Below are 26,782 nucleotides of genomic sequence, written 5' to 3'. Positions count from 1 at the left end.
ATTTGCACACCAACTAAGAACACTTTGACCCCTAGAAAAATTCTGGCCAATTTTATCTCTTAATTTTTTGCCTTTTCTGGTTCAGTCCAAATGTGCGTCAAGCGGGTAAACGGCTATTTTTCTTGACTGAGATCCCGTTTTTTTTTCGAACTGATCAGGCGAATTGGTTGTTCATTCTTTTTTTGTAGTTATTTTATTTTTTTCTGACATTACAACTGCTAAAAGGCATTTTACGACCGCTAAGGTTTTATGGTTTGCCTTGGTTGCTGATTTTGGCATGCGGTTGTGGTTTTTCTTTGTTTGAGGCCACAGACTTTCAAAAATTTTTTGTTTTAAAATTGATTTTTTTGAATGTGTCTCGTGGTTTGTTTTTCATTAATTCTCAGAAGGTTGTATATTGTTCTCAATCTAATGATTAGTAGTCAGTATTTTCATAATTTGATGTTAACATTATTAGTTATAAAACACTAGATCTCGGAAACAAATCTTCAAATTTGTTAAAGTTTTTCTGTGTGTTTTTGCGCATATAGGGTCATGGGCTTTGATGTTTTTAGTTATTTCAATTCTTGAGATTGAGATTTTTTCCAGCTATGTTTTTTTTTATCTGTTCACACAGTTTCATGATTTTTGAAGTCAAATTGGAGTAGTGATTTTGGTAACACCGAAAAAGGAAATGGAACGAAAAATCGAGGGGTTTTGTGGCTTGGAATGTTTTTACTCGAATTTAAATGTCGAGTGAGAAAACGGTGTTTGAAGAAAAATTTGCTTTCTCCCTAGTGGTGTTTGTCAACATGCGGACTTTTTTTCTAAATTGTTTTACAATCCATTCATAGTCCCTTCTAGGTCTAGTTTTTTTGTTAGTCAATGAAAACTTGTAATTATAGTTCAGGACTTGTCCTGCTTTGTTTTTTAATTCGCTTTACCTTTTGATCACGTTTTTAGTTTTACATAAGTCACATTTTTCACGTTTGACTCGTGACTTACATCACTCACTGTTTCAACTGAAGGGATTTTAAATGGTTCACGTATTGAATTTTGCAATGTAGTGGATACGGTCAATGTCAAAAGAGCAAAATCAAAAGCAACGGGATAAACGGTATAAAGCCCGGTCATTAAGTTATAGTGCATTAGGTTATTAAATTCCATTAGAGCGATTCCCAGCTGATATTTGTATTAAGCTTTGACCAGAAACCAATCATAAATTCAATTTTCTCTACTTCAAAAACTTTTTCAGGAATGTCTCCTTTTCAATGGAGAGTGTGAAAAGCGGGGAAGAGGGAAGTGGAGCTGATCTGTTGGGGGAGCTGTCACGTGACGGCTCTGGCTCCTCCTCTTCTGCCGCTAGAAGTGGGCTACTGATACTACAGGGTGAACAACAACAACAATCACGACACCAAAAGACAAGTCAAAATGTTGTCGAGGACGATAAACACGGAAAAAAGGTAACACAATCTTTCTAGATTAATTAAAATACCCGTTGAGAAGACATCTATATCCAACATATCTACTTTGATTAAAAGCTGCACAGCGATAGCTGGGGCTATTATGGGCCTTCTCTTGGTTATTTTTATTTCGTCGTCAAGATTTTTGACGTTACGAGCATATGACGTAACAATCACTTCAAATCTGCTATTTGTTTATTCGTTCATACAATTTCAACTGAATTATGTGCGTGAAGTCATTTTTGGCTCTTATTCGAGCGACTTTTTTATTCATTTGCGTGATTAAGTTGTTGGTTACACGTGACTTACCTCTCTTCTCTGAAACTGACTTTTCTTTACTTTAATTCCAAGAGATAAGGTCAAGTGCGTGTCACTCTTAGTGGAGGTTATTTGAGAGCAGCTAATAGAAGCAGCAATAACCTAAACAGATTCTTAATCAAATTATAGCATCTCAGCGTTTAATAGAAATTTTTTTGGTCTGTTTATTTTACTATCTTTTTGAGACAGCAGATCTACGAAACTATTGCGGCTATTTTCTGGCATTCTGCCGGCTATGTTTCTCTAACTTGTAATTGAATTGAATCTTGAATCATCAGTGTTTTTTCATCAGTATTTGCCATACATTGTGTTAAAGCTGCAAAGCTGTAAGCTAAGCGGTGGTCTTGGTCAACTCAATTCTGTATCTGTTTCTCTCTATATTCTACATCACCAGTTGTTCTTTCGAGTATTGAACAACCGAACTGAATAAATGTAATAGATATTTAGCTGGAGTATCACAAATCGTACGTTTCAGTTGAAGTTACTGGACCTACTATTTTATGCCACGGTTTCCATGCGCGCTCTAGTTGATGGTCAGAATGTGGTAATGAAACGATACGCCGAAATTATTTTTTTAAATATAATTTAAATCTATTGAGTGGTTCATAATTTCAAGGATGATAGCCAATGTTCGTTTCCACATAATGTACCAAACCGTCGTTGTCAAGAATTTAACAAACTTTTAAATCTGCTTAAATTGATGCATATCTACATATTTGTTTTATCGATGGCCGCGTCATCATCTCAATCCACTATTAATGCGCTTCTATATTTTCCTTGAAACGAATCACGAGGGAGAAGTGAAGGCGTAATTTGTTTTCAAGTGCACGTTCAGGGAGTAAATAAAGTTTGCAAAGAATTGTTTCTAACAAATTCGAAGAGCTGAGAAGATGGTGAATATTTTTTTCATTGCTTTTGAAACAGAGCGAGAAATGTAGGTAACACAATCTTTGCTAAGCGAGCGAGTTTTTTGTTCACTTGCGGCTTTTTCGAGCTGGTTTTTTTGTTGCCAATTGATTCTAAAATATTGTTGCTCACGCTTTGTTGTTATCGTTTTCAAGGTTTTAAGCAATTGAAGTGAGTCTTACGATTTTCAACATCTTTTATTGATAACTGAGATGAAGCCTTATACTTGTATACACGTGCTTTTACGAATTAATTAAAGTTTTTTGTATAAAGTAGTTTTGTCTGCGAAATTTGACAAAAAATTAGGAAATCTTGCGATTTTTCTCAATTTCTAAATTTTCTCTTCCAAAATTCGAAACGTTTGCGTGAGTGAGAATTTTGCGTTCTTGATTGCATGAAACAAAGTCTTTTTTTGTATGTGTACTGCTACTATGGAAATGAATTAATTTTCTAATTTGTTTAGTTTTGTTTTCTATCAATTTTTTCTTTCAATACTTGACATATTGTTATTTTCTCTGTGTTTTCTTCCAAAATTCAAGACGTTTGCGAGTTTTTTGTGGCTTGCCATAGCTTGTGTGAGAATTTTGCGTTCTTGATTGCATGAGACAAAGTCTTTTTTTGTATATAAACTGCTACTATGAAAATGATTGAATTTTCTAATTTGTTTAGTTTGTTTTCTATCAATTTTTCCTTTCAATACTTGACTTATTGTTATTTTCTCTGTGTTGGCGTGCTTCCAGTTGGTAGACTAGTTTTTTTGTCAAAGCAATTCAGAGTAGTTTGCGGAGGTTTTCCGCCGGCTGTTTTTGTGATAAGTGATCGAACAAAAAAGCAACTGGAAATTTAGGGAGTGAATAAACTTTGAGAACTTTGTTTTGGTGGACTGGTTTGATCAGCGGATAAAAGAGCGTAAAACCTATTGATCGTAGAAGTCCTAATGGAATTAAATTCTTCATCCAAAACATTTTTCTAAATGTCAAAAAATTGAGAAATGTCGTCGAATGTCTCTCGATTTCTTACTGCTCTTCTATTTGTTTTTTTATAGAAATATTTGAAAACTTGTTATGGCTTGCCAAATATTTTTAAAGCAATTTTATAATAGCAATTTCATGAAACCTAGTCCTTTGTTTCTAGGTGTACTTTTTCGATATAAAAATGTAATGAGTTTTTCCATGTTTTTAGGTCAATTTCACACTTGAGATAATTTTTTGAATTATTTGACCTATGATTGTAATAGTAGTTTGGAAGTGAATTTTGTAATGAAAACGATTTCGAGTTGTTTCCAGAATTTTTCCGGCTATGTTTCCAGCATTTTTTTTCGTGGGGATTTGAAACAGGAAATTTGCAGTAAATTCAAGATTTAAAGAGTATGACTCCCAAAAAATTTTAAAAGTGGAGCGAAATGAGAGTATTTTCTCGTTCAAGCAGTTGACTTGGAGTAAGCTTGAAATAAAAGTCTGAACAAAATTCGTTGCTAAAATTTCTGTTCTCGTGCAGCTGTTTCAAGCAGCTTTCTTTCATCTTAGGTTTTCCGGTGTAAAGATTTCAATTGTAAAGATTTTCAATTGCTTCGAAAGCGTTGTCAGTTTTTCGTATTATTATAGCGAGCTTTAAGTCATTTTGAATGGTTTTTATTTGTTTGATTCTTCCAATGTTTTGTCTTCTGGCTAATATTGGCTCTCCCTTACCTGAAGTCAGTTTTTTCAACATTTTGCGTAAACTCTTTTTGTGTTCTCTAGGCTATTTCCATTCTTTGCTTATTCTGCACAAAGCGCTTTCAAATATTAAATTGCTGGTAACCAAATTTTATATGAGCAGTTTTATCGACCCACTCTTCGAGAAATTGAAAATGAACGGAATCATAAAGAAAACGAAATCAAATAGAAACGGGATAAACCAATGAAGCTCAATTTTAGATGCCCGCTTCTGATACATTGTTCTAATTGGCCTTGGTTATCATGTGTAATCTTTATCGGTATTGAAACTAATCAAAAGATAGCTCACACTTAAGAAAAAGAAAATGTTAGCTCACACTTAAGAAAATGTCAATAATTGGTATTTTCTGTGCTTTCAATCCGAATCGGGCTTATGGGAATCAATAACACCTTTTTTCAGGCAATTAGACGAGCATGTTGTTTAATTCTCTTAACTGTCTTGAAGATTCTATTTTTTAAATTAACTATCTAAACATTTTCGTGTCCGAATGTCTTAAAAGAGCCAAACCGATCGACGACTCTCGTTATTCTTAGCTGCTTGGCGTTTGGCTTTTAACTCAGTTTGAGAGAAATTTGCCCGCTCATAAGAGTAGTTTTAATAGTGTATTCATGCCACTCATCAACTGCGTTAATGTGCGTTCGGTCATTTGTTATGCTCATTTGCGGTGGGTGCTTAACTGAACTCATCATAATTGAAATCACTTTTCTTAAGGTTAATTCAGGTTAATCTAAACGTCAATCAATAAAGCACGCATGTTTTGTTAAGGCTGGTACAAATAATGGTTTGCGAGTGAAATGAAATGAAGAGTTTCATTTTTGGCACCAAAATTATAAACAAAAAAGTAGATAACTTATTTTTTATGCATTGCAGCTGCAAGGCCATTAGTTCAGTTCAATAATTATTGGGTATCTATAGTCTGCCGCACGTAAATATTATGCAGAAATCTCTGAAAATCTATCTTGGTAAAAACTACTCAGCAGCTCTTGTTTTTATACTAATTTTACACAAATTTGAATAAGCAGCGCTTATTTTTTAAAAAAATTTGATTCACGAAATTTTCGTAATTCATTACCTTTATCTCCTCAGCTGAGCATGGCAGAAGAACCTCGCTCATTTTTAATTTGAATTAGTGACGTTAGTTAGTAGGGTCAGTTTTCTACCTCAAGTTGTTTCCGGATATCTGGTCATGTTTTTATGTGGGTGGAGAGTCATCGAAACAGGATGCAAAATTCTATGCCACACGTGAAAACAATTGTTTAAGTAAATCTGCTGAACAGTCAGAAACGTTGAAAGAGATTGATGAATAGAAGTTTTTGCTCATGCATTTTTCTGAGAAAGCGTGAGCAAAGTAGACGAAGAAATTTTCTGAAAGCGAATTATTTTGTTTACATGCAAAGTTTTTAGCCCTACTTTTTCGGGACAAAGGCTTTTATCACTGAGGTTAGGCAGTTAATCTGTTGGGAAGCAGGTGCGACCGTTTTAATTGTTTCTAAGACTTTTAGATGCAATTTTGAGTTGTTCTTCCGACCCACTTTAGTGGGGGGAGGAAATATATATGGTTTTTTGTTCAGTCAGTTTTGGCCGATCGATATGATCATCTTAGAGAGTTGCGAGTGGTATCATTAGAAAGCCCGTCCAGTGTAAATTATGGAATTAAAAGGATTTTTTACGCTTTTACAGTGAGTTATTGAGGTTTAAAGTTTCGTAAATAGGAGACAATATTCCGTTGTTTTCATTCATCTTTTCCGTATTTTTCACCAAAATATCAATTTTGCTAAAAAATTGTTTAACTTGTTAACTGTAGTGGTTGTGATTTTATCCTTAAGGATAGAGGAGGGTTGCTGAATTGTTCGATCCGATTTCTTTTGGCTAGAATTTATGCTAAATTTCAAAATTCAGTATTTTTTCGTCAAAAATGGGACTAAATGTTTTTTAGCCCATTTTCTTTAAATTTCCCTGAAATAGACATCTTAAAACTGCGGCCATATTCGTAAGCTCAAAAAGGCAGCTGGTCATACTCCCACTGGTTTTAAAAGTCTTCTGGAATTATAATGTTGCCAGTTTTTTAAAATTTGAACTCGATATTTATACAAAATGCATTATTTTATTTATTTTTGATATTCTGAAAAGTTTTGTTTAAAAATTGATCTGCTTCGCAACCATTTGAACAATTTAGTGTTTTCTTAGACGGGGGCAGCAATATCAGGACTGATCTTGTTTTCTTGATCTTGCCATGGATCTTTACGGTAAAAAATAGATTTTAAGGGGGCGCGGCCTTTTTTCAAAATATTTCCGGATTTATAGATTTTGTGATTTACTGGCAAGATTTTCAAATCAGGGCTCAATTTTTGACAGACTGAATTTTTTTAAAAAATAGGACCAACAAACATATTATGGTTTCAGAGTTTACCTGATGAATTTGGCTCTGAAAATTTGCTTTCGTATAATTTTGAGTTCTTATGTTTTGCTTTCATTTGTAATACTTTTTGTAGTCCATTGATTTAGTCTCCCCAATTAAAGATCCAATAGGCTTTTTTAAGATGTATAAGTGAAACTAGGCAATGCTTTCAGCTGTTATCTATTGTCTCGTTTGTCTTTGAATTTATTTGTTTTAAGAAGATGTCGGAATTTTTGAAATTGGCCTTTTTTTCTCTCAACTGCTGGCGCAGTCTAAGTTTCAACAGGTTTTCTATGAGTTATAGTTTAATGTCTGTAATGGTTATCTTTTTGTCTAATGTCTTCTTGGTTTTTTGATACTACATGTTTTCAAATTTTTTAGCGTAATTGCACATTTAATAGATTTATTTTGTTTCCTTGCCAAATTACCATCTTATTGTAAGGTCCAATGGACGGAATGCATATATGGGAAAATACACAGTGTTGAAAAAAGGATTATCTGAATATGTTGATATTGTTTTTGTTGTAGTTTATGCCTTCTGGCTGAGATAGTCCTCTTGCAAAGTTTAGTGGATTTTTTTAATTTTTGCCTATGTTTGTCTTTCTTTTTGTTGTTGTACGACATATACTATATGATAATGATCTGTCTCAATTGCTTCCCCAGGACGTATAACTGAACGTATTTAAAGATTTCAGTTTATAGCTATTTGTTTTAATGACTTTCAAATGAACTATAAAAGAAAGATTTTTTCAACTGTCTCCTTTTTGCTCTCCGTTTTATCACCGTGTAACTCAATCTCACTAATAAGAATTCTCAATTAATTTTTACGATGAAAGAATTTTTAATTTTTGTTATGTTCTGATTGATGGTGTCGACCATTTAATTTCATAAAAAGATTTCGAGATTTCTATACTGTTCAATTTTTGTGTTTCTTTTTGTCTGTTCTCCGCAGTCCGTTTATAAGGAAGACCCGTTGATCTTCAGATTAGAAGCAAGTGATGGTTCACAGCTCTTGCGGATAACATCTTAATAATACAGTGCCCTGAACATTGGTGTCGTACAATTGTTTGAAGTTTTGGCTTCTGCCTGTATTTGTTGTTTTCTAGTCTTGTGACTTTGTCTCATTAATAACAGGCCCAATTGGACTCCTGAGGTGTCTTAAATTAGACCATCGCTTTTAGTTGAAATATATCTATTATGGTTTATAAAACATTTGTCTTCAAAAACATTTGGATTTGGGAAATTCGCCATTTCAATTTTTTTTAGTCGATTTGTAGCTTAGTCTCTGTAACGACAGGTCACAACCCGTTTCCAATGAGCTATATTTTATAGGGGTGTTAATTTCAACCATTTGTTTTCTGGCATTGTTACTACGACATTTTCTAAAATATTTGAGATTTCTTTGTACATTTTGTTTTCCTTAAATTATAAAATAACTACACTGGAAAATGACAGGGTTCAATTGCTTCCTACTGAGATAAAGATAATATTTGAGTGATTTCAGTTAATACTAATGATAATAATCACTTTGAAATCATTTTTTTCAAAAACAGAAACGTATTTTTGTGAACTTCGCACCTGTTTGCTCTTTTTTGACAACCTGTTAACCAGTCGATTGCGGACAGGTCCCATATCTTTTCTTATCAAGTAAAGGTTAATGTTTTGTTTAGGTTTTATCTGCTGAGAGTTTGATTTTTTATGAGTTGTTTTAATATAGATATCGAGTTTTGGTTGTAATTAATGTTCATTTGATTTTTATGATTGTCTTTTCTTGTAGTCCTATTAACAACAAGTTTCATCGGCCCTCTAACGTGGCCTTTTTACCATTAGTTGCTTATTGAACGATATGTATGTTTTTGAAAGTTTTCTATCTCTTCATCATTTCGCATTCAGCAGCCAATTAAGTCAAGAATGTGGATGAACATTATGAGCGTACGCACATTACCGAGCTTCCTTGTTTTGAAATTTAGAGCTGTTTTGCTGTTTTTGTCATCGTGTTATAGTTCATTGTGTTATAGTTAAGTGTGTGGGGAGTTTTTGAGTGCACTTTAATTTTGCTATGGTTTGCATTTTGCTGGTTTACATGGTTTACAAATGCTAACATTTTGATTTTGTTTGTTTTGTCAAAAATAATTTAAATTGAGTCAGATTTCTTCCTCTTTGGTCTAGTTCTGGAAGTTCCGTTTGCATAAACATCCGTGGAATGGTTGGAACTTGACGCGCGCACACTCTTTAACTACCCCGATTTCAATTTGCCTCAGTCATTTAATACCGCAATTTTGCGGGACTGAAAAGTTCTGCATTTACGAACTGCAATGACCATAACGTGAATGTTCATCAAGTTGAGTGGTTGTTAGATACAAAAAAAACGCAAAAGCGAAAAAAATAGTCTCGGTTTAGCCAATGACCTAATTGATCGATATGTGAATATCTCAATCGTATTGTCATCAAAACCGCAAACTTGCTAAACTTCCTCAATAATATCACTTTGTTATCCATAAGGAGATTTGTAACGAGGCATTGTTTCTCAAGCGTTAAACTGATTAACACAATGTGGTTTACCACTAACAGAGCAAGTCACATTTCTATAGCGAGTGTGGTATACTCTTCTGTTTAAAAGTGTGTACAAAACACAAACACAAAATGTGTACGGCTGGCTAAAATGGTGTGTGTACGTTTTGCAGTCGATAGAGCTCTAATTGAATTCAGACGGCGTTTTCAGATCAAGCGTTCAGTTGATCACTTACTTTTGTCAATGAAAGAATTAACCAGTTTTAACTAAGCTCTACGGATCTGATCGAATTTTACTTAAAATTGTTGATTACTGTTTTAAATAACTTTACCTGTTAGTTATACAATTCAGATTAGTTAAAATCAAAGTTTAATGCGAATAGTCAAACTGTTAAACGATATAGATATTCTCTTTGTCTTACTCATCTTGCAATTTTATCGGTAGCTTTATAAATTGTAGTCTGATTGTTACAAGTGACATGTATAAAAAACCGCTCTGATTTTGTATTAAATAGAACACGTTGATTGTTCTCATACGTCCGAGTATTTATTTGTTTTGTTGATTACTTCTTAATCTGAGTTCTGTTCACGTAAATATTTCATTTTTTCTTTAAAATTTATTGCCCGAAGGATTTCATATTTTAACTGCGCTCGGGCAAAGGTTTGTTGCATTCAGTTAATTAATAGCCGCCCTCAGCTTCTCTTTGGCGGCCATTATAGCGCGCCTATTTTTTGCGGGACCTAGAGGAGTGTATTAGAGAAGTGTCTTTTTAAATCAATAATTCTGGGGAATGAAATTGATGCAAGAAGTGAAAGCCGTGAAATAAGGTTTTTTTGCTGATCAACTGTGTTGTTTTACCGTTGATCAACTGTGAACATCGGAGCGAAAAACAAAAGAGCGAGTGTGCAAATAAAAAGCGAGCAAAATTTTTGTTCAACCAGTTTTGGTTTTAACTATTGTTTTCTGCTTTAAAGGTTTGAATAGGATATAGTATTACTTTGTCCTATTGATACTTTTTGTTCCGACCCCACTTGTGAGAGGACAAACTATATACTCAAATGGGTTTTTTTTGTTCAGAAAAATTGGGCCGATCGATATATTCATCGTAGAGAAATGTGAGTGGTATCATTAAAAAGTTCGTCCAGCGTAGAATTCGAAATTAAAAAGATTTTTTTGAATTTCGTTTTTTTTTTCGAGAAGTTATCGAGGATTGAAGCTCTGTGTGAACACGTGATATTTGGCATGATTTTGTTCACTTTTAGTGTAATTTTTCTTCAAATTAAGTCATTTTCTGTAAAAAATATTGAATCAAAATTACATTTCACGCCTCAAAAAGAACCAGTTTTGAGTTCCTAATAGACGAAAGCCGATAAAAAAGACTAGTCTTGTCTCATAGGGAAGTTAACTATCAGAAAATTAGAATTCTATTTGAGAGCTCCTTTTTTAGAAAACTTTTCATTTTTTTTTGTTTTTTAAGTCATCTAGAGACTAGACACTTTGCATATCAAGGTTCCGTTATTGGCAAACCAGATTTACAATCAAATGAAGCCCAATGAACAAAAAATTTCATGGAATCACTCAGGTGTTTTTGGCTTCGACTCTTGAGTTGTCGTAATTTTAATTGAAATTTTCTTTTAGGTTTTAATAAATTTCTGCAGTCCTATGGCGTAGACTTGTTGACTAAAAGTGCAGTAGGTTTTGTAATGAGCATTAAGTGAACCTATCTAGAGCTTTGAGTGGACAGCTAATGGATGTTAAGACTTTACAATTTTTTTTTTCAAGAGATTTTTTAACATTAAGCGATGATAAACTTATTTTTATGAATTGTCACTCTCAGTAATAACAGACCCCTTCTTTTCTACTGCAACCAAAATTAATTGCGTTAAAGTCTTTGTCTTTAACTATTTGTTATATGTGACTTCAATGCCACAAAACTTCAAAAATTTTTTCAAAAATCTTTTAGATATTTTCTGATTGTTGGTTCCTCTTGAAATCTTGCCACATTATCCTGACATTGTATATCCCATTGGCTTAGGGAAGACGTTCAATGGATCATGGATAAAGTTTTCTGAGAAAAGCTTATGGTTTAAATGGCTTCGACACTTCGTTCTCACACTTTTCTACTGATCTTTTGGTTTTTGCTTCTATTTGTTGTTTCCATTGTCATAAGAATTATTGTGATATTTTATTGATTAGCTATGCGTGACAAATATCCTTGTCTCCCAATCAACTCATAACTGAGCGTATTTTTTGACTTGCGTTGAAAGCTAATGAATATAATGGCTGTCAAGGCTTTAAGAAAGATTTTTTAACATTAACCGATCAAACTTTTTTTTCATGAATTGTAATTCAGTCTCAGAATTGTAATTCAGACAGGACACCCTCCTTTCGACTGCAATCAAAATTAATTGGGTTGAAGGTTTTGTCCTCTAACTATTTGTTTTATGACTTCAATGCCATAAGATTTCAAAATTAAAAAAAAATTGGATCTTTGTATTATTGGTTCCTCTTGAAATCTTATCAATTTATCCTGATATTGATATCTCCCATTTGCTTAGGGAAGACGTTCATTGGATCATGGATAAAGTTCTCAGAGAAAAACTTCTGGTTTAAATTGCTTTGACACTATCTCCTACCATTTTTCTACATAATTTTTGGATTTTGCCTGTATTTGTTGTTTTCATGATCAATGACTTATTGTAATTTCTATTGATGACATATTAACGCGTTGTCTCATCGAGGAAGACATTAGCGTTTTTATTAACCTAGCTTCCCTTGAACGCTATTGAATTTTATGGCGTTGATACTACGCGTTTTCTCAAAAAGTTCGTGGTTTTAATTCATTTGTTCATGTTGATTGCGTTTTTGGAGTCAAACTGTTGAAAAGAAGAATCCCATTGCTATTTATAAAAAGTAAAATCTTTACCGAAAAGTTCATTTTTTAATGGCTTCTTTTTTGAATTTGCTGTTTTTGCCTGTTCTTTTATTCTTTAGGTAGCCGTAAAATGCTGACCGGTCTCATAAGCTTGTATTTTGAATGTTTGATGTTACCCGGAGCAATCAGTTTATTGAAAATAGTCTTAAAGTATAGGATTTAATACTTTTTTTCAGGATTTTTCAATTTTTTCAGTTTTTGTTGTTTTACTTGAAACCTATTCTCATCATTGCGATGTCCCATAGAATTCCTTGTATTTTAAAAGTTAACATGTTTACTGATATTATTACGTAACTGATATCGTTATGTGAGTGGTGTATTTGTTTCTTTTTGTCTTCCTTTAGCACAATCGCGTAATAACAGATCCCAATGATTTTCAAATGTAGCTCAATTGAACTTATTTATTCATTCGGTGTAATTTTAGCTGAATTAGTATAAAAAGAATATGAATTGAAATACATAATATTCAGATAATAGCTAATGATTTCAATGGCTTCATTAATTTGTGTTTTCGCAGTTTTTGTAATTTGTTGTTCGTTGTTTTTAGCATCTTTAGCCCGTTCCTATGGCTTAGTTTAACCAAAGAGAGGTTCATTATGACGTTTTCGTAAATGAAGATTTTTTTGTTAAAATTTTTTGATTTTTAAGACTTTTCAAATTATTTGGTTTAACAAATGTTGATTGATTTTTGAATTTGGCTTCATTGTTTCTTCTTTTTGTCGACTTGTAAAATAGTCTCATTAAGGAGAAATCCCAGCTGCTGTGTAGTTAGAAAACAAATCTGTGTAGTTAGATTCTTTTCTGATTGTAATTTGACGTTTTTACTAGGTGCTTTTAAATTTAGATATTGAGTTTTTGCCATGAAATTTTTGTTTTTGCTTTCTTACGTTGTTGTTTTCTCGTAGTCTTTTTAATGGCAGCTCTCGTTGTATTGAAGCATGACATTATTTAATTCAATTATTAGTTTGGCTGTGTAACGATTTTTTAAAACTTTTTTAAAACATTTTTTTAGAACATCAATTTTTGATTATCTCTTCGTCAAAAATGTTAATCAAAACAGTCAAGTAGAAAATGTAGATGAGCGCCGGTCGGAACATCATGTGCGAACGCACATTAACGATCCTCCTTGTTTCATCTATTGTGAAACAAATAGATACCCTATACTTCTATGAATTTGTGAATACCAGGTTATTACAGTTCAGGTGTTATAGAGCGAATATCTTTCGAGAATAGTTACAAACAATTTGAGAGTTTTTAACAATTTCTTAGTTTTTTCGTATTATTTAAATAAGAAATTTCGGTTGCTATTACGACTTGACTACTGTTTGGTCAATCCTTGAATGATACCAAGTGCAAGAAAGAATATTTTGTGCCCAATTTTTATATGAGGAATTAATGTCATTTTGCTTCTTATTGACTTCAGTTATGTTGTTGTCCTAGGGTTTGCATCATTTCAATGAGTTTTTAGGGAGGACAACTCTTTGAATCGTTCCAGGAATTCTTGTGGATATTTTTTACTTCCTCAAACATAATTTTGGTTCGCTTTACCTTAGATCACAACTTGTTCAACATTTCGGATGAATTATTGTTACCTTCTCTAGGCTAGTTTCCCTCTTTTCTTATATTGTTCTTGCTCAACGTGCTTTTAATCACCTGTTTCTCAGCAAATCTGTACTCAGCAGAGTCAGTTTGTAAAAAAAAACGAAATTGAAATGGCTTAAACATATAGAGCCCAACTTCAGATGCGCGCTGCTTCGACCTTGTTTTCATAAGTTTTAGTTGCCATCTCTAATACTTATTGGTTTTGATACTTGTTCTTCTATCAGATAATAGTTATCGTCTCTCTCGTTAAGAAACAGTAGTATAACTTACTACCAATTGAAATTAAGCTACTTCGCATTTTAAAAATGTTTTTGTAAAACAGTCAGTTTTTTTTTAACTGCTCTCAAAACAAGTTCGTATCAATTTTGTTACTCCTGTGATCTTTTCAAGCAATTTTTGCTTGACCAGTTTTTCGTCTGACACTTCAACTTTCGTCCGCAACAACGGGATAAATAAGTAACGCCCGGACAACATTAAGTATCTCTTATATCCTAACGACTCTTTAGTCTCAAAGTGTGAGTATTCGTTTCACCGCGGCATCTTTAGAGGCATAAATTTATGATGTGAAGGGAGATTCATCGAGTTTGACCCTCCTCCTTTTAACCCCCTCCACATATTTCTGCCCGTAATACTGCTTACTCCCTCAAACTCATCCTATCCCTGTAATTAGGCTCAAGCTATCCTCCCAATGTCACAGCTAGCTACTAACAAAGCAAACCGCTCGCGAGTCGCTGCGAGCAATTCGTGTTCGGTTTGTCTTTTGTGTTTTTATTTTCCGTTTTCTCAATCACCATTGGGGTTATGGGAATCACTGGTGTTTATTTTCTGGCCATTTGCCTGATATACTTCCATTTTTTTGCTATTCATGATCTCACTTTTTATTTTAATAAAGTACAGGGCCATTTTCATTCAAGTTTCAGTCTTAACATGTTTAGATCTCCTTTTCCTTTCAGTGATCTCTTTGTTTTCCAAACCGACTGCGCCAAAAATTATATACACTGAGCATTTGTTATGAGGACTTTAATAACCCTTCATAGTAATTTTTAGCTAGAATTGATATCTTTTCAAAATTTGCGCATTTGGCATAAGCTTGATTTAAGTCGATGTTCACATAATTGATTTTGATGGGGCTTGTTGATAAGGTTTTGTCTATATGATCTTGCCTATTTCTTCTATTCTGCATGACCAGAATTTTATATAGAATGTCCGATGAAGGTGCAATAATCGGTGATCTCAGAAAAATAAAATAAAACATGAAATGGAGTGAAAGGGGGAAAACGTTGACATACAAATAACCACATTGATGCACCATGACACGCTTTAATATTTGTCAAACATTCGATTATTTTTTGTGGAGGACAAACTTAGCTCTGAACTTATCTATGCCATTATTCAGCTGTCTTTGTGCGGGTCGTCATTTTTTGGACTCATTAGTAGTGATTTTCTTTAACCGCTGCTTTAAGGTTAATCTAAACCAATTAAAGGTCAATTAAGGACTCCTATATAATAAAGGCTGTTTAGTTGCTCTCGAACAAAATGTCGACATCATATATGTGCTGCGATCTTTTTATATTTGCTTGACCGATTTCTCGTCTCACCCCTTTCGTCATCAAAACGGGATAAATACGTAAGCCCTGAGTGCCTTAATTTCTCTTAGAGCCTTACAACTCTTTAGTCTCCAATTATGCGATTCACCGGAGCAGTTTAAAAATTCTTGATATGAAGGGTGGTTCTTAGAATTTGACCCCTCACCCTTTAACCCTGCAACCCTCGCACATTCCCCCTGCACTTCCGTCCGACTACACTCCTCATTCCACCCGTAAACCCAAATACTCTCCTCCAAGTCTACAAATATTGCTTTGAAAACTCTCCCTACTTTTTGCGCAGTTAGATTTTTCCACCCAACTGGTTAAAAGTTAGAGGAAATTGGTAGGCTCAATGAAACGATGTATTGAAACTACGTTTTTTGATATTTTAACTTTTCCAGGAGAAAACCCTTAATCTGCTTTCTTTTAGTAAGTAGGTAGATTTTTTGAGGAAGCAATCAGCTGAGAATAGTAAAAGATTGTTCTGTATCAATATGCGCAACATTAAGTACCTCTTTTTCATGAAAACTGAAAATTTTAATTCGCAAAACGTATGCTGAGTTTTTAAAGTAAGCGATAAGTATAAGCCTTTTACTGTCTTTATCTTAAATTTTTGGCAGATAGAAACAGTGTTTCTTTCCAGGGTCTTTTCGGCGTTTCAAAACCAGCCAACTCGTAGAAAGTGATCTTTATTGTGCTGGGGAATTTCACAAATAAATAACTCCAGGAAACAATTTTTAGTCATAAAATATCAAAAATTGAATCTGTTCTGCCCCCCCTCCCCCAGTGATTTTGAAAAGCTATAAAGGTCCCCCCACTAAGGGGGGAATAGAATTGATGCCAAAAATAAGATTTTTTAAATTGTTGGATTAAACTCGTTGTGATATATATGATCGTACTCAGAAAAATACGTGTCATCATTGCTAGGAATTTACTGTCAAATACTTCGGCTGAATCAATTTTTACTGCAGTTAAATTATACAACTCCAATTAAAGTGAGTAGTCCGTTTTTTGACCGCTTGGGCATCTTTGATAGCGAATTTATTCCACTATTGAAAACAGGGCCTGCTAACAATTTTGCCATTGGATCCTGTTAGGTGTCTAAATGGATACAGATCGTACCATGAATTCCCTAGTTAATAGCCGCCTCAGCTTCTCAGCAGACTATTATAGCGCTCCTAATTTTTTTTACAATTCAAAGAATTTGAATTCTATTGGGGCGCTGTCTTTTTTTCACACATATCGGTTGATATTTTCATGATTTTTGAAGTCAAATTGGAGTAGTGATGTTGGTCACGCCGAAACAGGGAGTGGAGCGAAAAAGCGAACGGTTTTGTGGCGTGAAATTTTTTCACCCATCTTAAAGTAGAGTGAGAAAACGGTGTTTGAACAAAAATTCGCTTTCTCGCTAGTGGTTTTTTTAATAGCAGCACAGCGATGGCTGGGGCTATTAATGGCCTTCTCTTGGTTTTTTACAATTCAAAGAATTCGACTTGTATTGGGGCGCTGTCTTAAGATCTGTTCAAGCATTTACATGATTTTTGAAGTCAAATTGGGCTAGTGATTTTGGTCACGCCGCAACAGGAAATGGAGCGAAAAAGCGAGTGGTTTTGCGACGTGAATTTTTTTGCTCTGATTTTAAAGTTGAGCGAGAAAACGGTGTTTGAACAAAAATTCGCTTTCTTGGTAGTGGTTTTTTTGTTCACATGCGGCAATTTCACTTTAATTTTCACTTATTTTTTTTATTTTGATCGGATTTTTTTTCTAAATGGTTTTCCCAATCCATTCAGTAAATTCTAGGCCTAGTTTTTTGTTTTAACCAGATTTCCATTTCTCGCTGGTGGTTTTTGTTCACATGCGGCATTTTGACATTGAATTTCTGTGAATTTCTGTTTTTCGAAATTTTTTTGTCTGATTTTTTTTGGAAATGGTTTTCCCAATTTACCCATAGTCCGTTCTATGTCTTGTGTTTTATTTAGTCTATGAGAAGTTCTGAATTGTACGTCAGGACTTGTCCTTCTAATAAAATAGTAGGACAAGTCGAATAAAATTTTTTCTCTTTACCTTAGTTCACAGCTTGTTCAGCATTTTGCGTGAAATCTTTTTGACATCTCTAGGCTAGTTTCACTCTTCTCCCATTCTGCTAAAAGTGTTTTTAGACCGCAGTTGCTCAGCAAAGCAATTCAAAATGAACAGAATCAGTATCAAAAAGCGAAATCAGAAATAAAAACCGGATAAACTCAGAAAGCCCAATTTTAGAACCCCCTTACTCGAACTTTGTTCTTAGTTACTATTTCTAATGCTTATTGGTATTGATTCTAGCCCCTGTGTGGTCTCACCTCAAAACAGGAGTACATTCAGCTTCAAAATGAATTCGAAATAGTTCGTACTTAGAAATTTTTTGTTACAAAAATCATTTTTTTCACTAGTTTTTCTCTTCGTTTAATCCCAATCTTGGTTATGGGAATCAACGGCGGCTATTTTCCGGCAATCTGCAGGGTCTGTTTTTTAATTGCTCTCAAACGAAGTTTATAACAAAGTCAACATTGGTGTTGTAACAAAAAGTCATTTATTGCCTTGTTTTTGTTACTTTTTGTCATAAAGTTAAGTTAGACGTTGTAACTAATGATCAGTCAGTGACCACAAATCAGTCAGCGCGAACTACTGTGAGCGGCAAACACCTGTACAAGTTTCACCACTTGCCGAGAGGGGGAACTCCTGCGACTAGGTTATGGGAATCAACGGCGGCTATTTTCCGGCAATCTGCCGGGTCTGTTTTTTAATTGCTCTCAAACGAAGTTTATAACAATTCTATTTGTCCTGCAGTCTTTTTTATGCGATTTTTTACGGACTGAGTTTTCTTCTCACGCTTTCAACTTTGGGTCCTCAAAACGGGATAAACAGTCGAATCCTAGAGGGCATAAAGTTGCTGAGCAGCTCTTAGAGTTCTGCTAGTCTCTTAGCGTATAATTCATTGAAGCTTCTTAGAAGACATTATATGATACTGTTAAGTGTGACAGGGTTGCTTATTGCTGACGCTGTTGTTGTTTCAGGTCCAAAAGTGTACAAATGTGGGTCGATCCATATCTTGTAGAGAACAGAAGCCAGGAACTAACTTGGAGAAACGGGAACTGATTAGACTCAAGAAAAGGATCAAACGTCTCCACAGGTAATGTTGTATAGGTTACTTGACTCTGCTTGGAGTCACTGAGAACTTTGACGTTTTTGAGAACAGCTTAACTGTTTGAGATGTTAAGTCAAAATTTCTTGGTTACTTTGGTCGAGTCACGGAACCTTTCTTAAAACACGCAACTTGAGCGTTTTTAAATTGACGAAAATCGATGAAATCCAATTCTGGCAATGTATGTAACAACCTCTGGGACTGCGAATTTCCGGCTTTTTATAACGTGCGCGTGCGTAACTATATGTATGCCTCTTGCAGATATTTCTTTTACCCGGGACAATTCTTTTGATTACACGCTTTCAGATTTTAACTATCATAATAGGAGAACTGAGACAAATAGGACAAATTTAAGCTTTATTGTCAACCTTGAGTAATTTTGTATCCCATTGGCGATAGAGGGTTCTCGTAAACTTCGAAATTTTTCTATCTTAAGAACATTTGGTGTATAATTTTTTGGTAGCTGAATAACTGGTGAATTTTCAAAAGAATTGAGCCTTTTCAGCATATTTGAGAAATAACTATGGTATTGATCATCTTTTTGAAAAGACCCGAATGCAATTGTTACGTTGTTTAATTACGAATTAGCTACGAAAATGCGTTCTCAATCGGTGAAATGATTCAACAGAATGAAACTCTTAATATATCACTAGAATGTGCTACTTGATAAAGCAATCTTAGTTTAATCACAAATCTCAAAGTAATATAAAATTAAAAAATCACGCATCTTTACCGTTTGTTCACCCGCCTCCCAAGAATAGTGGGTGCATATTATGTGAACCCCCAGACGCGCGTACTAAATTTTTACATAATGATTTACGATGTGATGGCACGTGCTCGGTAACGGGGGGTTCATAACGTACCGGGGGGGATTAGGGAACCACAAACGGAAAAGATCCAAAATAACTCTGGCGAAAGTAAAGATTGTTGTTGTTTATTAGATCACTGGACGAATTATCAAACAGTTCCAACCCGAGGGGTATGACCCCCTCAACCTCAGTCACCCGAACCAGTTTCATAAGCAACCCCATCAACATCCCGCACGCATTCCGACCTCTACTACCAAAAACAATCTCCAATCGCCCTCTAAGACGCTCATTGGCCAATCAGAGACAAGAGAGGGTTGGGTCCGCGGTGGCATCATCCAGTACTTTTGTGGGTCCGGGTTTGATGGCGAAGAGAGGTTCTGAGGATCTGCGAGCTGGCTCGGAGGTCCTGAGTGATGGAATTGGCGATGTTGAAAGTTTGACTTCTGATGTGTCAACGTCTGTTGAGAGATTGTGTCCGTTACTTGACGAAAGAGTAAGTACATGGGGTCAAAATTTCAGCCACAATCAGGTATATCATGATGTGGGGGGCTATACGTCATATGATTACTAAGCTAGGGGGCGGGTATAATGGGAAGACATGGTATATGTTTTTAGTGCAGACGTTTAATAATTTGAAGACTGATCTTTTGAAATTTAGAAGCCATTAGACAATTTAAAGAGGGATGAAATGAAACATTTCTTTTTTGTCATATGCTTTACGAAAATCGAAGCCTTTCGATACGAACTCTTAACAAGCGTTAGAGAGAATTGAGTACCGAGACTTTCTGCTTCAGGTCAGAGACAAAATCTACGGAATTTTTGGGACTGCCAAGAGTTTGGAAGAACTGAATTGCGACTCCGCCAATGAAACTTCAAGTGAAGGTTAAGATGAATTAATTTACATATTTTGAAAAATTGAGTAATCGTAGCACTATCTTTTCGCCGTGAACATTTTTTGTTTTAATGATTGCAATGATAGCAGTTTGTATAGCCCAAAAAGTGATAGAATAGTCAGTACATTTCTATATGCATTATACAGGCATAATGTTATCGATTATAAATTATCATGCTCTAATTGCGAAAAAGAAAGCTACGAATAGTCAGCAATTTTGAAAGAACTCAATCGTTTACTCGAAATGGTTCGTACAGTGCGTTGCAAAATTAAATAAGATTTGAAGAAAAATTAATCGATGTCTATTGCAACGACTATTTTAGTTTCTCTAATTTATATTTACCGGAAAGGTTAGCTCAAGTCTGCTGTTGTATAGGGTGATGGAAAATGCTTTGCTTTTATTGTTTACTGCGCTGAACGGTTTTCAATTGCTTTCAAAAATTGTTTCGGAACTTTTCTGGGTCCTGTCCTGCAAGTCTACATAACCTAGGCGTTTCGATTTTTGTATGAATTTTTCTACCCGGGGTGTACTTTTGATTTCCCAAGTTACCCGACCCCGTCTCATTCTGAATTTTCACCACGTGTTAAAAGTTTTCTACTACAAAATTATCTAGTAGAGGGGCGCGGAAAGTAGTTTCACCCCAATGTATAAACACTTCAAGATATATTAGATCATTACTTTATCTGTTGCACACAGAATTTGTGCAGCGCTTATACTGTTTGCTGTGTTTTCCAAGGCAGATATTTGCTTGACCGATTTGGCTTTTCGAATGTTTTCCGTATTTTTGAGTTTTGCTACAGTATGTTCTTTTGTCTTCTAGCTTCTGCAAATTCGGCCTACTAAGGTCAACAATTTACAATCTAAGCCCCTCAACGTTTGAGCGTAATTTGTTAATAGCCGCACAGCGATAGCTGGGGCTATTATTGGCCTTCTCTTGGTTTTTTACAATTCAAAGAATTTGAATTGTATTGGGGCGCTGTCTTTTACGACTCGAAGAGGAGTATTGGAGAAGTCCTTTTTTTTTAATCAATTTTATTGGAGTGATTTTTGAAGCGGGAAATGAAACGCGTGAAAAAGTTTGGAGTGATTTTGGTGCTGAACAAAAGTGAAGAGCGGAGCGAAAAGAGAGTGGTTTTTGTTCATACCGCTGTTTTTGAGAGAGCGAGAAATTGATGTGTGAAAAAATTTTCTCTAAGCGAGCGAAATTTTTTTGTTCACCTGCGGCATTTTAAAGCAGTTTTTTTCATTTATTTTCGTTAAGAGGTTTGGTTATAATTTTGTTTTAATTTTAGGCTGGTTTTGGTAGTGGTTTGAAGGTTTCTGGAAATGCATATGAATTTTATGATAATTCGGAGGTTTTTAATGTATTTTGCTGATTTTCGGGCTAATTTTTGCGTTTTTTTGACGATTATTTTGTTTTACTGGCTCAAAAGGGCATTGAAGAAAACCCTTTTACTTGAGCAATATTATGATGGCAATCGGTTACAGTTTTGTGGGTAAGAATCATTTTTTGTTGAGAAATATGACAAAAAATGGCGAAAATTGGAACTATTTCTCTTAATTTTTTGCAGTTTTTCGTTTTTCTGTTTTTAGCTAGTTTCTTTGCCTAATATGACTTGCCTATTGTTTTTCGAGCATCTGGATACCCTATTGGCTGAAGAGAATTTTTCTTTGGATTTATATGTTGTTTGAAATACTAAAAAATTTAGTAACTTTTTCCAGTTTTTCAGTGAAAGTTGTTTATAGGAGCTTTTTTTCATAATTTAGCCTAAAGTAATTTTTCGAATTTCACATCAGTGGTTTTTGTAAGTACTAGTTGTTTTGATGAAGTTATTTTGGCAGAGATAGTTTTTCGAGATCTCAATTTATAACAAAATTTGATCAGATTTTTTATATTTCAACAGTTTATTGTTTTTACTTTTTCGTTTCATGACATTGTTTCAAGATAATCATAAATTAGTGAAGGCACGTTTTGTTTGATGAGTAGTTGGATGGCGTTTAAATGGATTTTCACTTCGAGTCGTTTCCGGAATTCTTCCGGCTGTGTTTTTTTTTTTAAGATCTGTTCACACATTTTCACGATTTTTGAAGTCAAATTGGAGCAGTGATTTTGGTCACGCCGAAACAGGAAGTGGAGCGAAAAAGCGAGTGGTTTTGCGGTGTGAATTTTTTTCGCTCTAATTTTAAATTAGAGTGAGAAAATGGTGTTTGAACAAAAATTCGCTTTCTCGCTAGTGGTTTTTTGTTCACATGCGGCAATTTCACTTCGATTTTTACTGTTTTTTCGATTTTTTTGGATCAGGTTTTTTTCTAAATGGTTTTCCCAATCCATTAATAGCTCCTTCTAGGCCTAGTTTTTGTTTAGTCAATGAAAGTTCTTTGAATTGTACGTCAGGACTTGTCCTGCTATGTTTTTTTATTTCGTCGTCATGATTTTTGTTACGACCATATGACGTCACAGCCACTTTTTGTTCATTCGTTCATGCAATTTCAACTGAATTGCATGTGTGACGTCATTTTTGGCTCTTAGTGGAGCGAGTTTTTTTGTTCATGTGCGTGATTAAATTTTTGGTCACACTTGACTTACCTCACTCTCAAAAATGACTTCCTCACTTTGAAATTGACTTTTATTTACTTTAATTCAAAGAGATAAGGTCAAATGGGTGTGTGTCACTCTAAATGAAGGTTATTTGAGATCAGCTAATAGAGGCAGCAATAACTTATGCAGATTTTTAATCAAATTATAACAGATCAGCTTTCAATGAAAAGACGAAATTTTTTGGTCTGTCTTTTTTACTGTTTTTTAGACTGCCGATCTACGAATCTATTGCGGCTATTTTCTGACAATCTGCCAGCTATGTTTTAACTTCTTTGTCTCCCCGCCATTTCCATCAATTTCTCTTGCGATGATTTGAATTAGGCTTCGGAGGCCCAAAATTGCATTTATTCACTGATTTTTTCCGCTAAGGTAGCTGAATTGTATGTGAGACCTCATATACCATCTGTAGCATAAATTTTCGATGGTTTCCGTAGTCAATTTACCACTGCTTTCGTACGAAGTTTGATGCAATTATAGTAAACTCGCTCCACTCAATTAAATTGCTCCGCCTGTCGTTCGAGAAGAACAATTGTTCTTTTGTTTGTCGGAATCTTTTTATAAGACATTTGACGAATGGAAAAGCAGCCTGAATTTTGATTATAGTGCAGTTGACTGCATCACACTATGAACGTGGCTACATTGCGGTGACATTGGTTTTTAATTGCTCTCAAATAAAGTTTGTAGCAATTATATTACTCTTGTCGGTCTTATGCGATTTTTCGCTTGACCGATTTTTGTCTGATCCATTTGACTTTTCGTCCTCAAAAACGGGTAGCGCACAGGGGGCTTTAAGTGCTCTTAGATTCTTTCAGCTCACTGGTCTCCAAGTATGCGATTCACAGGAACGGTTTTGGAGACTTATGGTGTGAAGGGCGGTTCTTAAACCCCCCCCCCCCCAATGTTGCCGACACCCCCACTGTTGACCCCACACCAGTGTTGCCCCTGCCCCGGTGCACCCCCCTCCCGTGACTAGCTACTGACGTAGTTTGTAAGCTAGTGTTTTTTATACAAAATATTCGTTCGAACGTTTTCTTTTGATTTCTGGAACATTTTTCAATTTCACTTCTTGAATTATATTTTTGCTTTTGGAATCATAATTTTTGAGTAATCTAGATTTCTATCCAAAAATTTAGTCTTGCTGAAACAAAAGCGATTTTAAGGTAGGGAGTCACAGGGGACTGATAACAGTTGTTAATGGTACAGTCTGGAACGCCAGAGGGGCTAAAATCCCTCCCTAACATTTTTTGGGATCTTTTCCGTTTGTGCCCCCAGCTTAGTGGGCGCATATTATTTGCACCCCCCAGACGCACGTGCCATATTTTTACATAATGATATACCATGAAATGATACGTGCTCTGTTACTAGGGGGTGCATAACGTACTGGGGGAGGGGCACAAACGGAAAAGATCTGTTTTGTGTACCTGAAATGGAAATTTATCCTGGCTACATCCCCTCTTAATTTAACTGCCCCGCCTGTAGTTTGAATTCAATTTGTCCGACGTTAGTGGATTTTTGCTTAATAGCCGCACAGCGATAGCTGGGGCTATTACTGGCATTCTCTTGTTTTTTTTTACAATTCAAAGAATTTGAATTGTATTGGGGCGCTGTCTTTTTTTAAAGATCTATTCACACATTTTCATGATTTTTGAAGTCGAATTGGAGTAGTGATTTTGGTCACGCCGAAACGGGAAGTAGAGCGAAAAAGCGAGTAGTTTTGCGGTGTGAAATTTTTGCGCTCTATTTATAAAGTAGAGTGAGAAAACAGTGTTTGAACCAAATATCGCTTTCTCGCTAGTGGTTTTTTTTGTTCTCATGCGGCAATTTCACTTTGATTTTTACTGTTTTTTCGATTTTTTGTATCGGATTTTTTTCTGAATTGTTTTTTTTGCAATTCATTCATAGTCCTTTCTATGTCTTATTTCGTCGCGATTTTTGTTACGACTATATGACGTCGCAACCACTTCAAATCTGCTTTTTGTTCATTCGTTCATGCAATTTCAACTGAAGTGCGCGTGTGACGTCAATTTTCGCTCTTAGTGGAGCGAGTTTTTTGTTCATTGGCGTGATTAAATTTTTGGTCACACTTGTCTTACCTCTCTCAAAAATGACTTCCTCACTTTGAAATCGACTTTTATTTACTTTAATTCAACGAGATACGGTCAAATTGTTGTGTGTCACTCTAAATGAAGGTTATTTTAGAGCAGCCAATAATTGCAGCAAAAACTTATACAGATTTTTAATCAAAATTTAACATATCAGCCTTCAATGAAACAACCAATTTTTTTGAGTCTGTCTTTTTAACTGTTTTTTGAGACTGCAGATCTACGAAGCTATTGCAGTCATTTTCTGGGAATCTGCCAGCTATGTTTAGTTTTTTTTTTCATTCCTGTTTGTTTAAGTTATGCTCTGTTAATTATGATCTGTTAACTAGCTCTGATAACTATGCTCTGATATCTGATAAGTATGCTCTCTTAACAGAGGAGTACCTCGTGTTTTTGTATATTCTCTTTTGACTATTTATGGCTGTTTAATTTCTCGAGCTAAATTATCGTAAATTAATGTAAATGTGTAAACGTTTTTAGGGGAAATTTTTTGCTTTACACTCATTGACTTGCGTACGTGACGTGACTTCAACGCCCTTGACTTCTTGCGTTTTATGTGATCCAATTTTTCTCTCCTTCACAACTATAATCAGCTGAATTTGTGGTTGTTTACTTCTCAAATTTACATAAAAATGCACCAAAATTGGTTGAGTTTTTTTTTTCACTCTAGTTATTAATAGTGGTATATAATAACTTCTTATGAGGCTGATGGTCATGTCTTAAGTTTGTTTAAGTCTTTGGGTTGTAATTAAGAACTTTTCTGAAATGCGTGTTATTTCGTCGTCTCCAGCGATCATTTTCAGTGATCTCTAGTTCTTTGCAAATAAATTTTGGGTCTGTCGCGTTATTGCCCCCAAGCTTAATAGCTGGTCAGATAAACAATAGCCTCCTCAAGCCTGGTAATAATCCCATAATGAGCGGAGGGGCTATAATGGCAGAGATCCTAACTTTCTGTGCGTGACGTCATCAACTATTCTTTTTGCATTCGCTCTTTGGTCAATTGTGTGATACGTTTTGACTACTTCACTAAAAAATGATTTCTGCTATCACTTGATTAAGTTTAAATTTTCAGAACATTTAAAAATTGAATTTCGATACTCTTTTTTAAACAACAGCTCCTAATTTAGTGCTCAGATGCTTTAAGATTTGAGTTCAGCTATTCTTTCAGCCTTTTCCTTCTGTCATGTGAATATCACACTCAATGTCTAAACCGTAGATTTCTAGATTTTAACATGCTGTCAATTAAACTTGTCTTTTAATGTTAGCTTGTTTTAATTCAATTTAAAGCGAAGGAGGTATATAGTGGATTTTTCCCGGCAATCTGTCGTCTATGTTTTTAGATAAGGGCATAGCGACTGACCCTTTAATTTTATGTTGTAATGGACAATGATATCCTGGATTATATTGTCAATTTTTCTTGTCCCGGTCAGAGGTACAAAATTTTTAAATTAAGAACCTCAGATATTTAGTATAAATGGTTTTTAAGGCAAAGCAGAATTTATATTTGTAATCAGTTCGATTGTTTTATTTTTACTTTTTTAATATTTTTAGCTGATTTTGCTACTCGAGATTTTTCTGGCATAAAAGTTTATCGCTGAGTTGGTTTTCAATCAGTTGCGTTTAAGTTGTGCTGTTTAATGAACCTTTTGAGGATTGAGTGCTTTTTACGACTGTTTTCTTAAATAGTTTCCAAATTTCTGGTGGTTTGTTTGGAAGTCTTTAATAAAGATAAAGGAGTTTTATAAACCTGTTTCTGAATGGTTTTGGAGTTTTCGGCTGAAAT

General features: G+C 34.7%; 1 protein-coding gene across 3 annotated transcripts in view; it reads left to right on the top strand.

Annotated features, from left to right (window-relative positions):
- LOC142337833 (uncharacterized) overlaps positions 1 to 26,782 on the top strand; it is a 116,631-nt gene that overhangs the window by 66,110 nt on the left and 23,739 nt on the right. For all 3 annotated transcript variants that reach the window (XM_075387366.1, XM_075387364.1, XM_075387365.1), the window contains 4 exons: positions 1,235 to 1,442; positions 18,469 to 18,584; positions 19,538 to 19,898; positions 20,200 to 20,287. In XM_075387366.1, coding sequence (XP_075243481.1) covers positions 1,235 to 1,442; positions 18,469 to 18,584; positions 19,538 to 19,898; positions 20,200 to 20,287 — 773 coding nt within the window. The remainder of the gene's footprint in view (positions 1 to 1,234; positions 1,443 to 18,468; positions 18,585 to 19,537; positions 19,899 to 20,199; positions 20,288 to 26,782) is intronic.

This window comes from Convolutriloba macropyga, chromosome 4, assembly GCF_964194025.1.
Source record: "Convolutriloba macropyga chromosome 4, txConMacr16.3, whole genome shotgun sequence".
Classification (NCBI taxonomy): Eukaryota; Metazoa; Xenacoelomorpha; order Acoela; family Convolutidae; genus Convolutriloba; species Convolutriloba macropyga.
Note: the sequence above shows the minus strand (reverse complement) of the source record. Positions and strands in the feature narration are given on the sequence as shown.